The sequence below is a fragment of the Doryrhamphus excisus genome, chromosome 12 (assembly GCF_030265055.1).
Source record: "Doryrhamphus excisus isolate RoL2022-K1 chromosome 12, RoL_Dexc_1.0, whole genome shotgun sequence".
In the NCBI taxonomy this organism is placed as follows: domain Eukaryota; kingdom Metazoa; phylum Chordata; class Actinopteri; order Syngnathiformes; family Syngnathidae; genus Doryrhamphus; species Doryrhamphus excisus.
Genome location: NC_080477.1, coordinates 15,060,594 through 15,079,243, shown reverse-complemented (window position 1 = coordinate 15,079,243; position 18,650 = coordinate 15,060,594). Strand labels below are relative to the sequence as shown.

At 39.5% G+C, this 18,650-nt stretch overlaps 1 protein-coding gene across 7 annotated transcripts in view; it reads left to right on the top strand.

The window, feature by feature from the left end:
• LOC131139316 (CUB and sushi domain-containing protein 1-like) overlaps positions 1 to 18,650 on the top strand; it is a 361,438-nt gene that overhangs the window by 69,893 nt on the left and 272,895 nt on the right. The window contains exon 1 of one of the 7 annotated variants that reach the window (XM_058088814.1): positions 182 to 268. The exons of 5 other annotated variants lie outside the window; for them this stretch is intronic. In XM_058088814.1, the coding sequence (XP_057944797.1) occupies positions 262 to 268 (7 nt within the window). In that variant the 5' untranslated portion in view covers positions 182 to 261. Of the gene's footprint in view, positions 1 to 181; positions 269 to 1,356; positions 1,480 to 18,650 lie in introns of those variants that run through there. One more of the 7 variants, XM_058088820.1, reaches the window with a different exon arrangement.

Below are 18,650 nucleotides of genomic sequence, written 5' to 3'. Positions count from 1 at the left end.
AGGGCACATATAGACAAGCAACCATTCACACTCACATTCATACCTATGGACAATTTGGAGTGGCCTATACACACGTGTATACTATATTTTCTCACAGCGAGACTGAAATCATTAGTGTGCATTAGCATAGTGCGTACTACATAAGCAAAATAATACATAAGGAAATGAGTGCTATCACATGGCACTAGTGGTGGCACTCTGAGGAACAAACAAAGGAGGCGTCTATTTGAGGTGCTGTTTACTTAAGTGATTCACGAGGGAATGCTGTGTATGTATTATTTATATTAATTCTTTATAAAGCAAAATATTGCATATACATTCTGGTGTGGCTTCAGGGGAATATTGTAACTTCATAAACTCGCTCTAGTTTTGGATGCTGTATGACTGCACGTATTAAAGGGCACGCCACATGCTGCCATGCTGTGTTTAATATGGCAGTGTAGTCTTTTCATCCTCTTTTATGGTCTAGATTATAGATGCTTTATGAGCTGTAATGATGGTATTTGAATGGTGGCACAGTAGTTAAGAGACGGCAACGTGTGGAGACAGACTGATGAAGCATAAGTGCGATAGAAGAGGAAAACCTGATAGTATCTACTTACAGTATCTATCAATCCAAACATTTGTACTCATGGTATTACATGTACAGTGTAAAAGTTAGACTAATAATTTAAAAAAGTGACATGAAAGTGCTCTGCCAAGTCTCATGAAATAAGAAAAATGCATTTTTGAGGCATTTCTTTTTGCCTCATTAAACAAAAAAGTCAGGTTTTAGCCATTTTTTCCAGAGGCCATCAATACCATCAGAGAAAGTCTGCAGTTTTGTAGTTCCTCGTCACGTTGTCAGTCACTCGTCCAAATTCTTAAATGATCTACTTGGCATGTCTCTCTCTAGTAAAGCGGTGGTATATTCATATTATCTTCAATTTTATGTGAAAATGCGGTGCATAGTAAGACAAAGGCCGTCTTTTCTTCATGGTGCTGCCGTGTTGCTAATATGCTGATGTGCTAATCATATACAGTACAGACCTCAAGAAAGATTTGTGTCAATTCTGGCACTGACTTTTCTCTTTTCTTTTCTTTTCTTCTTTTTCTTGACATTGTCATCATCTTGATGAAAGCCTTGTGATGCTTTGAAAACCTGATGATTGACAGGGCTTTGAAGAAATATGAATGATACTAATTAGTATTTAGTTCACAGTTTGTAGTGGCTCTTGTAAATCATAACTTGCTGCTTTTATTTCTAATAAAACCACTTACTTTTAAGTAGATCAGATCAATGAGATTTTGTTTCAATTAAAGTGTTTTTTTTCATTTAGTGGCAGGGGTGTTTATTTAGTTAGCTGTACCGGCCTTTATTATTATTATTAATACAATAATAATTAAAATAGTTAGGACATGTATTGTTTTAAGGGGATGTAACAGCCGATGATTAACAGACTGTCTATTGCCGTGGAGGTCACTATTTGAGGAACTATGGTATGTATATTAAAGAATGCATAAAAATATATTAGGATTTAAGAGATCGTCATCGCTGACATTTAATGACGTCTTTTTTCCTGCCACATTTTATGGCACTAAATCTTCTGATCATTTTCTGCTTGCTGCAGACAGCAGCGTCATGGTGCATTTTTATCCACCATAAATGCTGTATGTAACGTTTTTCTATACATTGATTAACACGCAAACTATGGTGAAGTGGACATCTGGACCAAAAGTCATTACTTGTGATGTCTTGCAGAGAGAGAGTGAGAGTTAGACACAGACGACAGCAGCATAAGTCAGCTTGTCAACGAGCATCCTTGACTTCAGTACTGGGGGACAGATGGGCTGAATGTGTGCAAAGCTGCATGCACAGTTAGCTGTCAGACATATTTGTACCCAACTATTACTTTGTCATACATATTGAGTAGAGTTTGAAAAGTTTTGTTTCATCCCACAACTTTGTTACGTGATGTACATATGAAGCCAGGTAGTCGATGTTTTTCACGCATGTAGTGGTAAAATATATTTTTGGTAACTCAATAACAGATTGATTTAATGTACATGTACATTCAATGACTGCTAATGTTAGTAGCTGGTAATAAAAGATGATATAATGTTTGAAAGTTTGCAAGCAGGGATGGGAAACCTATGTGCCGAACGAGTATGTAGTGAAGATGTGGTGTGGCGAGGTGTCACTACTCCATTAACATATTTCTTCGGCATAACAATAATAATAACAATGTTGCTGTAGCTGGGTTAATATGCAGGTCTTATTAGAAATGGAGTGTTGTTGCCACTTTTTGGAGGTTTTTTTAAGAATACCTGTGTCCCATTACACTTTTTAGCTCTTGTATCTTTAGAACGCACAGAAAAGAGAAATACGTATGCTCATGTCTCACATCAGAATTGTGGATGATGGGCAAAATTCCCCCCAAAAAGGGCAGTTTTATTGATTTAAGAGGAATGGGAGCTTTTTTAAAGCACAACAGAAAATCAGGATTGCTTGCATCCAGCAGTTCTGTTTGGCTCAGTTTGGTATGGTGCACATTTATTCCAGTATAAAGTTTCCTAAATATCCAAACAACTGGCGGTGAAGTGCATGTCACCAGTGGGTGAATCATTGTGAATAATTATGAAGGCCTTGCAATAGCAAAAAATTGTCTTGTGGAAATGATTGTTGATTGTGTTAAACTGATTGTGTTACTGAGCTGCAACCATCAAAAGCTGAATCCTAACCCCACACACACTATTATTTTGGAAGCAATGTGCTAACAGAAGGTCGTCGACTAAGCAATATTGGCAAGTCACAACACATGCAAAGTTTGCACTGGTTTTACATTTTATTATGTCATATCAAATGTGAAACCTCCTGTACTAATAACAAATGCATGCTCAATGGATTAATTCACATTTCACTTTCTCAATCTCAAGGCTTTCTGTCTTCATCTTAACAGTTGAAGTGTTGAATAACACATTAAGCACTAAACAGTCAACACAATCAAATGTATTTTGATTTAAAGTTTTAAACACGAATGTGAAAGATTGTGCCTTAGTCTCTGTGAGGGTTTGTCCTATTTAAGAAAGGATGTTTTTATTTTAAATCCCCCCCTCCAACTGTCACCCTCCAAAAAACTTTTCCAATATGTTTTAATATGCAGGCCAGCGGTCTCCCACACTCTCAATTACCAGTCGTTCCTTCACTCTGCTTTTTTCATCTACAACGTCTCCTTTTCATTTCGTTCTGCTGTGATACATTTCAAAGTGTTTCAGAAGTAAAATATGGTTTATGAAACATTTATACAGTATTCTTGAAAAGGTAATGTTTTTAAAATGTTTTAAACCACACACAGCACACCTCCGTTTAGAATGTTTTTGCGGCCTTTGAACTTTTTCTTTGCCATTTTATCTAAGTTATTTACAAATGCCCGTCATCCCGCCCACTGGAATACAAAGATACAATTGGCACATCATTTCATCGCCTCTATGTGTAAATGAGGGGTCAGTAGTTTAGTCCGTTGGAAAGCATAGCGTGTCAGGTGATCATAGCCATACAGTGGATTGGCTACAGGTCAAAAAGATCTCAATGTGCAGCTCTGTCGCTTACATACAAAGTCTTTTGACATTTCATTTATTATTATTAAAACCATTTTTTTGAACTGCTTGGCACGCATATTCAGTACATGTGCAGTATCCTAAACAACTGGAGGATGCTGAAGGGAGAAACACATGGGTGGTTCTGAATCACCAGAATCACTCCTCAGCGTGTTTTTTCTCTTGTCAGGCCTCACCAAGCGGTTGTACATATCCAATTCAATAGTGAGATTGATTAAAGCAAAACTGTACAATCTTGAGAGGACTTTTTTGAGAAGGGAGACAATCTTGGCAAACTGAGCAATTGTTCCGCACACGATGCTCTGACTCATATAGTCCATTCTACGCTCTCACAGGTGGGGGGCTTCCTTTCATCCTTTTTGATTTTGTTTCTTGGGGCAGCGTGATCTCTTCTTAGTTGCTGTTTGACCACATCTTTGGGATCAGGGATGTTTCTTGCTTATAAAACGTCACCTTAAGATTCTCCCAACCATTCCAGTCTGGACCTGCCTCCTCCTTTAGAGGATAAATAGGTTGTATCTTGAGTGGAGGTTTGCCCTTGAAAGGAGAGGAATGAAGATCAGCCACAGCAAGACGGAGTATATGTGTGTGAATGAGAGGGACCCAAGTGGAAGAGGGAGGTTAAAGGGAGAAGAGATACAGAAGGTGGATAATTGTAAGGACTTTGGGTCTACAGTCCAGAAAAATTGAGATTGTGTGCATGCATGATGGAACCGGTGGAGAAGGAGTCAGTTTCAGCTAAAATGAAAGGAAAGGTATACAAAACTGTGGTGAGACCAGCCATGTTGTTTGGTCTAGAGACAGTGCCACTGAGAAAAAGACAGGAAGCAGAACTGGAGGTAGCAGAGATGAGGATGCTGAGGTTCTCATTGGGAGTGACCAGGATGGATAGGATCAGGAACAAGTACATCAGAGGGACATTACATGTTAGAGGCCTTGGAGATAAAGTCAGAGAGACCAGACTGAGATGGTTCTGACATGTCCAGAGGAGAGATAGTGAATATATTGGTAGAAGGATGCTGCATTCAGAGCTGTCAGGTAAGAGGCATAGAGGAAGACCAAAGAGGAGGTTTATGGATGTAGTGAAGGAGGACATGAGGGTAGTTGCTGTGAGAGAGACAGATGCAGAAGACGGGGTTGGATGAAGCCGATTGATTTGCTGTGGCGACCCCTGAAGGTAAAAGCCCAAAGACAAAGAAGAAGAATCTTGCACCAGGTTCTCGGACTTGAGCTGTCCTATCGAGTCTGACTGGTGTGTATTTCACCTATAGTCTTTGCGCATGAACTGATGAAGCCTGCTCGTATGAGTGTCAAAACATCTTCTAGGATAACCTGAACAGTCCAGTCGTGATCGATTAAATGCCCTGAGAATAGAGAGTTGGAAAGAGTTTGAAGAATAACGTGCATGAATAGCAATATTCACAGGCACTTCACTAAGAAAAACTAATTCTTGTGTATCCAGGCATGTTGAATCTCTAACCGATAGGACCTATGGGTATGCTAGGGCTGCAAAAATGACTAAACTTTTTGCCTCTTTTCTGATATGTTGAGAACCAAATGACAAACTGTTTGTGCTGGGTTCATATGGATTTGGTTAATCGAAACAACACGCTTCAGATTAATTGACTGAGAAAATAATTGTTAGTTGCAGCCTTGCAGTGTTATCTATTCCTCAGGAAATCAGGCAATTTATTCAGTTGTTATACAAAAGGTAACATGCAGAAACATGAAAAACATTCCATCTTGTGTATTACAAGGTAGCATGCAAATATTTGACTCTTATAGTCCTTGAATGGGATATACTATGGTGTACTCCCATGCATTTCTTATGAAATATAGCATCCTGATACAGCAACTAACCAGTTCTCCAAACTCAAACAACAACTTGTCTCGTGAACACTTGATAAGACAACCGAGAAACCACCTTAAGAACACATATCAAAGAAATCATTGATATTTACTTTATTTTGTTTAAAACTTTCCTCAAATGTTTGCATGGTCTCACACACATGCACAGACCTTCATCTTTCAGTCTTGTTGTTTCTCACCCACACTAAAGCAGACATCCTCTTCCCTTCCCTTTCTGCAGTGTACCCACAAATCCAAAAACAGCTTTCTGTTGCTGCAAATAGAATTAGATGGCTGTAACACTGGATTGCACTTTCACATATTCCCCCGCCCACTTATGACTCTGTTACATGTGTATGTGCACGCGTGAATATGTGTGTTAGAGGGATATTAGATCCCCTGGAGTGCAGCACTCTCCAACTGCAGATTAACGTTTCTTAATGTTGCTCTTCACTCCAAATGTACACAACTATCACACTGTCTCAAGGCTCCCATGTGACTCTCCACTGTAGACTTATCCAGATTAACTTTCCCGTGTGCCCTTTTTAAAAAAAAAAATAAAATAAAACTTTTACTTTACTGCATCTACACACCTGTTTATCACCAAGACAAATGGTTCTATATGTAAGGTGCCACGCAAAGAAAGTGTTTCTAATTTGTATGTCTGATGAAAAAAATTCATGGGCAATCAGGTTCCAATATTACAGCAGTAGCTCCGGGGAGCCACTATCACAACTCACACGCTCTCCAGTGCTTCCCCGCGGCTCAATATCTATAATTGCAAATAGCTAAAATTAGAAGGAAAAAAATAATCCCCAAGGTTATAGGAGTAATACAAGATGGATCAATGCCTCCTTTGTTTCACAATGTTTTAGGACTAATCACTAAACAACACTTAAAAATGACATTTTTCAAGGTGGACCATATGTCCCCAGACCAGATTACAGAGTTCGGCTGTTCATACATTTATCTTCTTCTTCTTTCTCGTTGGGATTTTCCCTTTAGGGGACGCCACAGCAAATCAATCTCCTCCATCTAACCCTGTCTTCTGCATCCGTCTCTCTCACACCAACTTCCCTCATGTCCTCCTTCACTACATCCATAAACCTCCTTTTTGGTCTTCCTTGGCGCCTCCTACCTTGCAGCTCTAAACGCAGCATTCTTCTACCAATATATTCACTATCTCTCCTCTGGACATGTCCCAACCATCTCAGTCTGGCCTCTCTGACTTTATCTTCAAGGCCTCTAACATGTAATGTCCCTCTGATGTACTCGTTCCTGATCCTATCCATCCTGGTCACTCCCAATGAGAACCTCAGCATCCTCATCTCTGCTACCTCCAGTTCTGCTTCCTGTCTTTTCCTCAGCGGCACTGTCTCTAGACCAAACAACATGGCTGGTCTCACCAGTTTTGTCAACCTTTCCTTTCATTTTAACTGCAACTCTTCTATCACACATCACGCCACACTTTCTCCACCCGTTTCATCCTGCCTGCACACACTTCTTCACCTCCTTTTCACAATCTCCATTGTTCTGGAGTTAATACATTTATGCCATCACAAATTAAAATTCCAAACCCAGTTTTGTTACTCAAACTCACTTTGCAGTGATTCATTGCAAAAAGATAATAGGGCTTTACGTGGCTGGCACTGTAAGGGTGTAGGCAAACGCCTATTGTTGGGATATAAATAAATGGTTGGACTTCTGATGTCATCATCACTCAGAACTCTGTTCTTTCATGTTAGTTTTTAAAAGCATTATTAGAGACAGAGAGCTGGCTGTGCGACGTCTGCAGCTCACATACAGTTACAGCAAGGACAAGTGGATTTCACATGCCAGTAACCACAGGGCAAAAAGACACTCAAAAGACACACTTTTTTTTTCGACCCAAAGACCATATTGTTGTGACCCAAAACCAAACATTCAGCTTTTGAACCAGAAACTAGAGTACATGGAGAGCAAGCACACATGTTTAATGATAAAATAGAACAATCCACTCCTGATCAAAAATTTAAGACAAGTTGAAAAACTGCAAACATTTACATTATGGACTGTCGGATCTTAAGTAGGTTTTAAGTACAGTTTCGACATGCCAAAAAAAGAAATAAAGATGGTAAAGATGGCTTTACGGAGGGCATCCACTGTCTGAAACTGATGTCCATTCTAGTAAAGCTCCCTTGCCAACCATCCCAAATGTTGTCAGTTGGATTTACAGTAGATAAGAGGAACACCAAGGATGGTCCAAAAGAGTGATGTTCTTCATCTGGTAGAAGTCCTTCAACTGCAGAACTCCAGCATTGTCCTGTTGAAAAACTCAGTCCTTACCAGACGGACAAGAGTATTAAGTCATGACCAATTTTACCCTCTAGATGCCGTTTGACGCCCCTGCACAACCTCCATTGTAGTATTGATGTACAAAAAACTCAAGATCATTATCGTGCCCTCTCCACAGTGTAATGTCGGAAGCCATCAAGAAAGTCAAATTTATTATTTTTCTACTCAGAGAATAAAACTTCTTTTTATACCTTTCAGTGTCCCATGTTTGGTGCTCTCGTGCAAATTCCAAACTGGTAATGTCGTGGCGTTTAAGGGGACGAGGCTTTTGATTATATTTTTTATTTGATCAGGAGTTTATTGTTCTATTTTTACATTAAACATGTAATGTAATACGTATGTTAGGATTTAGCTCACAATAGCCTTGGGAACCTTTTCATCCTTTAAGTCATCAAAAAATAAATGGTCTTGGGGGTCGTATCTTTATTGCAACATCTCTATGCTCACTCTTTGCTCCATGGTCACAGCTCACCTGTGACCATGAATAGAATAAGCTGTATATTATTGAATTAATGTTTTTTTATTACAGATTTCACAAATAACTTGCTTGTACATTCACATTAACCACTGCCAATACATTTGTTTCATTCAATAAGTTGATAGTCTCTTTAAAATGGTCTTTGAAGTTTATGGAGCATTGTGGTCGTTGATTTTTACTGACAGCAGCCAGAGGAGTGTTTTCCCATGATGCAACACAGTCACACAGATTAGTGTGGAGACAGGGGTCCTCCTGCATTGTGAGTAAATGACATAATCCCAGCATTATGGAGTTTTACATCACGTCACACAGGTAGCAGAGATGAGGATGCTGAGGTTTTCATTGGGAGTGACCAGGATGGATAGGATCAGGAACGAGTACATCAGAGGGACACTAAATGTTAGAGGCCTTGGACATAAAGTCAGAGAGGCCAGACTGAGATGGTTCGGTTGGATGCTGTGTTAAGAGCTGCCTGGTAGGAGGCGTAGAGGAAGACCAAAGAGGAGGTTTATGGATGTAGTGAAGGAGGACATGAGGGTAGTTGGTGTGAGAGAGACAAATGCAGATGGCAGGGTTGGATGGAGGCGATTGATTTGCTGTGGCGACCCCTGTTCGGAAAGTTGAAAGAGGAAGAAGAAGAAGAATCTTGCACCAGACTCTCAGACTTGAGCTGTCCTATCTAATCTGACTGGTGTGTGTCCCACCTAGTCTTTCAGCATGACTGATGAACTGATGAAGGATAAGATGCCTGAAGCCTGAAGAGAAAGAAGATACCACGTGACCGTTTTGGCAGGAAACAGTTTTGGTAAAATCATATGAAATGTATGTCAGACCCCAATGAATTCCCCGTTTGAAAGACCAGCAGTCGCTACTGTCCAAAGAACAGCTTTTTACAGCTGAGGAAAGAAGTCCATGCAAGGTAATACACATCAAAAACAAGGGGAAACAGGGTGTCGGCCCAAAGGGCATTTTAGTACACCAACCTGATACAGAGTCTTCCAGATGGTCCAGTCTTATTAAGGATGTATATGTTTCTGCTGTACTACGCTTCATGAGCATGTCGCGCTGCTGGCTCCAATATAAGAATCTTTTTTTATGTTCTTATGAACTTAGTACAAAACTGTCATTTAGGCAGTTATCTGAATAATATTTTTTTTTATTAGTCAATTTCATTTTTCCACTGCCAAATATGTTGTAGGCTTCTGCATATATTTTCACAAAGAAAACAATGCCAAGTAATTACTAGAAAACCGATGTTTTAGGGTTATTTAAAAAAAAAAAAGTTGCTGTTTTTGCAATTTATTTTACCTTTCAATTTATAAAATGTAGCAAAAATTAGTCAGTTCTCATTGAGCCTGGAATTAAATAAAAAACATTTTATAGGTTATTTGAAATAGCTTTGTTTATATTATTGGTTCACTTAATAATGATGGATTGTGGATTTTTATGACATAGTATGACTGAGGATGCGATATCTCCCTGCATTTCAATGAAAAATAGTTAAGTTCTAATACACTTTTGGATGAGTTTTATACTAAATTGTTGTGAGAACACTTTTCTCTCTGTTGCATAAATTGTTAAACTCATGACCAAACATCTACAATTCATTGTTATAACATGAACATTTTGTAAACTGATGTGTTCTTTTTTTTTTTATCTTAATCACCATTCTTATGTGGGAAAAAAGTCAAAAATGTAACTACATGCTACCACATTCTCTCTTGTCATTCACATTAGCCACTAAAAATTGAGAATCAGTATGGGATTTTAATGCATCATGCTTCTGACAGCCTGCATAATAAATGTGCTCTTCAAGGCCAGTGACAGCATTTTAGGCCATCCATGATTTATTTTGTCCTCATCACCCCCGACACAGTCGCAGGCAGATGTAGTGCACACCCTGACGCCTCCCGCAGACGTGAGTTTAAACTGAGACAAACCAACTCACATGCCCACACGGTTTCAGCAACCATTGTACTTTCGGAGCCATTCTGTTCAAAGTCTATAATTCAATAGGCCTTGTGGTCCAAACTGCATTCTGCTCCAAATGAATTATTGACAGCATCAAAAAATAAAGCAACGCTGTCAACAAGCTGTCCAACCAAATGAAACAAACACTCATGTTAGATGCTCCCACTTGGTTGTTCACGCTCTGACTGCCTCTCCAATTAGCTCAGCTTCTACCACTCATAGCATCACAGACATTAATTTCCTCCTCCAAGGAGTTAAAACGGATGGCTCCATTGTTGTTGGTTGGAGATTAAGCCCAATTTCCCATCAAAAACAGTGGTCATTTTTGGGGGGAATGATAATATATCTCCCATGAGCTCACGTCAGGAAGCATCAAAAGATTATTTCTGGATTATTTTGGTTTTACTTTGGTTGTTTTATTGCAACATCTGTTCCAAAAGATTCACCACAGTTATCAATGACATATTTACTTTGCATGTCTGTTTTGCTTTTTATTTGGCTTTTGGGTTTTTTTTCAAGACCCTCATTCCATAAGAACGAACTCTGTCAAGAAGAAGAACATTAGACATTAGACATTAGCTCCTCAGGTTAGCCATTCAGTAAAGCACACATCTGAATGTCTTGACGTTTTTGCTTGCTTGTAGATCTTGCTCAGTCATGAATTCAACTTTGTTTGAATTTCTATTTATTTAGACCACAGATACACGCATAATAAATATATTATAGTGATTTTCTGAGTGTCTGTGAATGCCTCGTGATGAGGACGTGTCATCTTTTACAGCCCTATTTTTACATGTGAAGTTCAAATACTAAATGTTCCTGTGCCGACTCCAAATTGTCCATAGGTATGAATGTGAGTGTGAATGGTTGTTTGTCTATGTGTGCCCTGTGATTGGCTGGCTACCAGTCCAGGCCTTCGTGAGGATAAGCAGTAGAGAATGAATGGATGGATGTTCCTGTTCCTGACCCTATGCCAAATCATTCCAATTTCAGTATTTTGTGTTATTGTCTGTGTGTTATAGCAGGAAAACATACATAAGGGCTATTTAATAATTCCCTGAGGAACAACAACAATGTATTACATTGTGGAGTTTATATTCTGTATCCTATTTTTTTCCGTTTTGAGCCATTTTTCAACATTTTCCTGAATTTCTCTGTGGAGTTCCGCATCAATCTTAATGACACGATTCATGTAGGATGTGGATATCTGCACAATTTGGTGCTGATCCAATATAGGGTTGTTCTGCCTGAGCCATCTGTGCCTGTGCTTGACTGAGTGCCATTCTAGTTATGTTTTACAGCCTTATTAAAGGGAGCAACAAGTGTGTAGCACTAATGATCTATTTGTGTCCAAAACATCATGTTCTGAGCAAGTTGAGATCATTATCAAATGTAGAAGGCCGTACTCGTGAATCCGAGCCATCAATCAAAGCATCACTTGCCCAGTGACCAGCTCAAAGGTTTTACTAATTGGCCGCCTTGCTGTCAGAGTGGTTGACTGATTGGCTCCCAGGTCGCTTGACTAACGGACCACATAACTGGCTGACAGGCTTATTGACGGCTGACTGACTTGCTGGGTGGTTGATGGAGCTGGACGCCCGGCGTCCTGGCTCAGTGACTGCGGATAAGGCAGCCTCCAAACTTAGAGCCAATAGAGCGACAAGAACAGGATGCTGTGGAGAGATTATCAATACGCACACATCCACTCACACGTGTATCAGGCAAAGCCATCTTAAAAGTTGAGGAAGTTGAGATTGTGTAAGCTGAAAAGTAGAGATAAAGTGGGTGTGGATATTTTTCCAAAAAAAAGTTGCCTGGAATTTTTTAAATTTACTTTATGATACAAAGTAGGTTGATCGTTGACAGCCTTTGATGATAAATTGCTTTCTTGCTTGAAAACCCACAGTTGTTCAGTTTGAGGAGATTCAAAGCATTGTGGGGAAGTCAAGACTGATTCATTGGAATACAACAACATTTTTGGTCTTTTCTGTCATTTTGGCTTTAAATGTATCCAGCTTCATTGTAGGGTTCTTGCTTTTGTTTTTCTAACCACGCAGACAGACCAAATCATGTATTTAATGTAAAATGTGACATATTTCAGTGATATGTTGTGAAAACATGGTTTTAAAAATAATAATAAAATAAAAATAATAATAAAAAATGTCCAACAAATTCCATTAAAGCTGAAAAAAGATGGACGACCATTACAACCGACAAACATGTCCTCAAATAATGGCCTCCTACCAATTAGCCATTCAAAATGCAAAACTCAGTTTTAGTCGTCATGTGACATCATGTAAGCTTAAGAATTTGTCCAAAATGTACAGAGACGAGGAAAAGTGAGCGGCATGGTGGACTAGTGGTTAGCATGTAGGCCACACAGTCAGGAAATCGGGGAAAATTCTACACTTGGACATTTCTGTGTGGAGTTTGCATGTGCTCACTGTGTCTGCGTGGGTTTTCTCCAGGTACTTTGGTTTCCTCCCACATTCCAAAAACATGCATGTTAGATTAATTGACGAGTGTGAATGGTTGTTTGTCTATATGTGCCCTGCGATTGGCTGGCGACTAGTCCAAAGACAGCTGGGATAGGCTGCAGCATACCCGCGACCCTAGTAAGGATAAGTGGTATAGAAAATGGATGGATGGAAGGGAAGTGTCTATGGTTGTCAAATTTGCCAGAGATTTACATGCTGAGGCCAGAGACGAAAGAGGGACCCACATGCATCCTCCACAGAGATCTGCTTCTACCCTGACCGGTTCTCACAGAAAAAAATGCTGCACATCCTGCTCAAGTGCGATGACTTCATACCCACAGTCAAGCTCCTCATGATGCCAACTGAAGAAGAGGATCCTCCATGTGTCATTTTCATTACATGCGTACCAGCCAGTCTGCAGTATTGCCTTCAGTTTGGTCCGCTCTCCAGCTTTTTCGGGATACTTAGCCATTTTTGAGTTCTGCACAAGACCGGGAAGATGTGGACTCCCAAGAAAAAAACAGTTTCTTAGTTCTGAGGAAAGATAAAGACTCAAACTGTGCAGCTGTTGAAGCGGAGATGTCAGAAGAGAGGTTGGAAGAGGAGATGGCCGTTGAGGGGCTTCAGGATGCAGACCGCCTTTGGTTACTTACCTGCAACTATCGATTTGGGATGTTCCAAACGTGAGCAAGGTCCACCAAATCATCTCCAATAATCCCTTGATCTCAGTAGTTCAGATATTATTTCAAACTCTTTCTGATAAGTACATTAAAGCACTACAGTGAAACACTAGCGTACATCCCTTCTTAAGCCTGCAACCCACCCTTTCCCTGCAATGAGATGCGAATGAGCCAAAGAGGGGGAACGGATAACCCAGCTGTAAAATTGCTTTAGTCGTATCAATATCCATTATACTGTATATTTAATATTTGGAAACCTAAAATTATATCTAATATGTGTTGTCCCACAAATTTACCATTGCTGACGTTCTCGCAAGTCCTTGTGGGATTTTGTGTGGTTTAGCAACATACGAAATCTCTGAAATAGGCCCAGTGCTCATTATATGACACGACATAACATGACATGACATGCTCATTGCGTGTGTGGGTGGCGCCGGCTTGACAGCTGTTGCAGATGCTTCCGCCGTGACTGAAACACATTGGTTTGGTGCATTAAAGGAATTAGCCAGATTTCGGGAGACCTGTGCAAGGCAAGGTACCAGCCCAGTCTAGAAGAATCTGGTTGACATTGATGGTGCGGAAGGGGACAAATCTCTTTCACATGCACACACAAACTACTTTCTTCACCATCTCCTGCATCTCCGACATCTGCTTTACATTGTATGTGCTTGGATTGGACTACTTGGACGGTGCATATCACAGGGAATATCAATATTGCTGCAGTCTGGAGCCAGTTAACCGCGATAAACGAAGGGTGACTTGTATTTAGAATGGTTTAATGCATAGTAAACTATAATTGCAAAACCATAAAAATGTGTTTTTTGTTGACATTTTTGAGACTTGTGGTGTAACTGTATTAGTTAGTGAAGAACTACAGAACTTCTGGTGACAGCATAGATGGACGATGGAACTGACTTCGTTAGTTGCAAGAACAAAGTTGGATTCACATAGTGTATTAATAACACAAGACACGCATCGTATTGTACGTTGACCTGAAAATGTCAACATGTCAAAAGATGTTGCCTTAAATTTTTTACCTTAACCGAAAAACACACAAGTATGCTAAGCGAGGTTCGGCTGTAACAACTAATAATAAAAAAGCATGACTTCTGTTTACAGTCATTGTTTAGGATAACTGGGTTAGAACCTTCACATATGTAAACATTTCTTTTAAAGTAAAAGTAATTCGTAGACAGAAAATAATGATTTTTGTGTGTGTGCAGCTATCTTTCTACATCCATTCTCTGTCCTCTCAATCAGTGGCATTTCATAACTCATCTACGGTCAGTTTTTCATTTCTTTAAGTAGCAGTCTTCCATCCATTGATCCCTCCCACAATCTCTCCCTTTAGCTCTTCTGCTCCTGCTCATTTTACTCTCGCTCACTATCAATAATCGTTAAAATATACAATGGCTTTATACCCCTATGAATCTAATAATTTATGTGGCTGCGTAAACCTATTTGCTATTCTGCTCCTCTTGCTGCCTCTGCATTCACTGCCAGTACACTTATAAATAAATATTCCTGTTTATTCCATGTGCAATTTGTAAACATGGACCTGATGCCCAAGTGTTAATGAACAATACGTCTGCCGGTATTATGTAATCACATTTTGTTTCACATTGCACCGCTGCTGCCCTTCAAAAGTTGATGGTTTTAGATAAAGGAAGGTGAGCATAAAAGAACACTTAAAGATTTCCAGTTAGCGTCCGTCCGAGATGAACAGGTGGTTACTCCGCAGGACTTGAAATGGATTGGAATCACATTTAATCGCCACATCATGTATTGTTGTGAAACACACTTCATGATTATGTATGGTAAATTTAAGTCTCAAAATTAAAAATAATAATAAAAATGCATTCCTGAATGCATTGCGTTTCATTGCATTTCAAGCTCCAACTGCATACTTTCTTTCTTACTGAAGTGAACCTGACTGGTTTCTAATTCATCAGGTTCACACTTTGGGTTTTATTTGTGCTTTAAGTGGTCAGAATGCTTTCTGTGTCCTGTAACAGACATTTATAGAGATACATCCACTAACACTAACAGCAGTGCCTCTCTCAAAGTGTGTGAGTGTGTGTATGCAAATGAAATATGGAGAAAAAGGCTCATGCATAATGCTGAGGCGATGGTGACAGGATGTCGTGCTTCTCGGGAGTCGTAGCCCTCAGAGACCAGACTCATTGTGAGGTTGCAGCCAGCTGCTTTGGGTTTTACTTGGCTCTTGTTTTTCAAGCAATGTCGAAGCAGAAATGTGATTGTCTAAGTACAGAATATTTAAGCCCAGTGAGACTAACATAATTACAAAAAAGTCCATGCTGAGTTAAGGTAAATACATAAATGCAGTACTGTGAAACTTTGGTTTTGGTAGGAATTTGTTTGCAAAAAATATGTCTTGGTTTATGTACACTGTCTCAGTTATCGTATGGCCAAAAAGTGTGCCGAACAAACTAGTCGCCAATAACTGTGGAATTTATCCTAACCATTTTGTTATTTATACATATAGTTTATGTATTTTATCCGTTTTTCATGTTTCGGTATTGTGACCTTTTAGAACAGATTACAGTAATGGCAAAAACTGAGGTTCCAGAGTACGTTTATTTTTCAGCGAACTTTCATGCCCTCTAATTGTCAGAGTTCCAGTCCTTTTTGACATTTTTGTCTTGTTAACAGAATATTAGTCAGTGGTTACTGTTGTCGCTAAAGGTTACAACCAGGGTTGATGGCATTATGTTGTCGTGGCAAGAGTTGAAGGCAAAAGTCATCATCCGATCGGTTAAATGATCCTGCATATGTCGGAATGTGTTAAATATCTGTGACCTAATAATGCATGCATATGATGTAAATTATGTAAATGCTGAACCCACCTCCACATACAGTACACTTCAAATACACCAATATAAAAGGCAGGGATAAAAGGTTAATGGCAGACACCAGAATAGCACAACTGATATTTATTCATCCTCATGTTATAATGCACAGAAAAAGGAAATGATGGGCAAAGTTCCCCAAAATGTGCTCTTCTCCTTTAAGGCCCTGGCGGATGGTTCTCTCGGCGAAACCAAAGTTATTTTTTTATTTACTGTCGCTGTAAGTTGAGTTGTCACCGCAGTATGTCAAATTTCAAATGCCACTTACTGGCTAGAGTCAGTTGAAGGAACTGAAGAAGTCAGAGAATGTGCTGGAGCACTGCAGGTATTTTTTTTTATTGTCATTTATACAATGGCACCTTGGCATATGAGTGTCCCAACTAATGAGTGTTCTTTGGATAAGAGCCATCTCTCAGCTGCAAGCTAAAATTTGGGTTATGAGCTGCTAGTTACCAGCAGGCATTGCCGAAGACAGCTATTTGGAGGGCTGTGTCACATCAGTATGTGGGGACAAAGGCAGAAGTAAGCCAGCACACACACAGCACTCAATGAGATGGCAGTAAAGACTTGCGCGGACATTTCTTAGTATTATTTATTGTTTTTTAGCGATATTTTTAATGTTTGTTCTTGAACTGCTGTGTTGCAAAGAGGATAGAATAAAACTCAGATGTGTCATACTTCCACACTTAGTCACCAGACAAAGTGTGTGTTAAAGAAGTGTTTTGAAGTGAAGTATAAGCTATGACCTGACTGCACTACTGTACATGGGTGCAGTCCTAGTTCTGTAAACTACTCACTTTATTTTTTTAAAGTTGACAGTATTTATTATTATAAAGATCAAGTCCATCTATCCATCCACCAATCCAGTAGTTTTAAAGTACATACTAGTAAGTACCAACTCTCTTTGGGAGCATTAATCACGTGTTTGATATTGTGCTACATTGAGTTGTTGAGTATGTCATACTCGAGCCCACCAAAACAAAATTAAAAAACAAAATGTAGTCAGAAATGTGGCGGGATTTAAATTTGGGACTATTGAGAGGTCGCGTTGACTTCTCTTTTCAGCTTGCCATTGCATGATTCATGGGGTCATAGTGCCATTTTGAATAACAACACGCAGGTTGGACATTGTACTCATGGTGCAAGCAAATTGGCTTACAGCACGGCTGCTGAGAGGTACATGTCATACAATGGAGAATGTAATCAAATTTGGAGGTCTGTCATCTTGATGCATGATTTGACACAAAGCTTCAACTCATGTCGTTTTGTCCACCCTATCCAGACAATTACAGCTGACTGAGGGCGAGAGTAGTTGGGGGGGGCACACACTGCATTTATAACTCACTTTTGTTAGGACTGGAAATCTGTTTTCTGACACATGTAATCTAACGGTGAGAAACTGCCAGTATACATAAATATATATTCTACTTATTGTAAACATAGATTGTTTGACCTCACAGGGCTTCAATGCTGATGCCCACAAAAATATAAACAACTCATGCTGACGAAGCAGTGCTTCAAGATTAGCACAGCGGGCATGACATCATAAGCAAGGAGTTTCCCATGCAGTCGTAATGAAGCATTTCACACTTCTATGACCTTTATGTATTCTTTTATTGACCCCATGCCTTGTTACATATTAGAATGTTAATGGATACTCAGAAATGTATATACACAGTGTTTTTATTTGACCCATTGATTATTTTGTTTGTCACTTTGTCTGACCTCCTGCTGTTGACTTTGTCCGTCTCATGTGTGACAAAAACAATGGATGCTTTCATTGCTCTTATTTGTTTCCCTGCTTACTGGTTATCCCAGCCTCCTCTTTGTCCACCTCCTTGCAAATTAACTTGTGTGTGTGTGTGTGTGTGTACATATGTGTGTGACACCTTGCCAGCGCAACCTGCAAGCTCATGTAAAACATCAACGTCCCCACAGATGACTAGCAAATCACACTGCAGCATATAGAGGATCAGAGCCCCAAGGGCCAATATATAAAATGCAGAGAGCTGCACCTACCCCCTCTTCTCGTTTTATTACATTCTCTTTATCTCTCTCTCTCGCGCTCTCCCTCTCTTTTGCTCTATGCAGTCTAATGCCATCCTTACCTCTTTGTTGTCTTTTTGTGTCACTTTTAATTTCTAGAAATATCTCACTTTTGATCTTTTTTTTCTTCCCATCTGCATCTTAGTGCATGCTAATTATATTCATATTCTGTAGTATCCACACACACCATCACAAGAAAGTAAATCCAGCCTCAGGGTATGGTACTTTTCTACACTTTTTAGTCCCTGGTACATGTTAAACACAGGAAGTGGACAGACTATCGGTAACTGCTGAGACATGACGAAATGGGTTGAATTAAATATGCTCTGTTTCTTCTTGTTGCATCGTA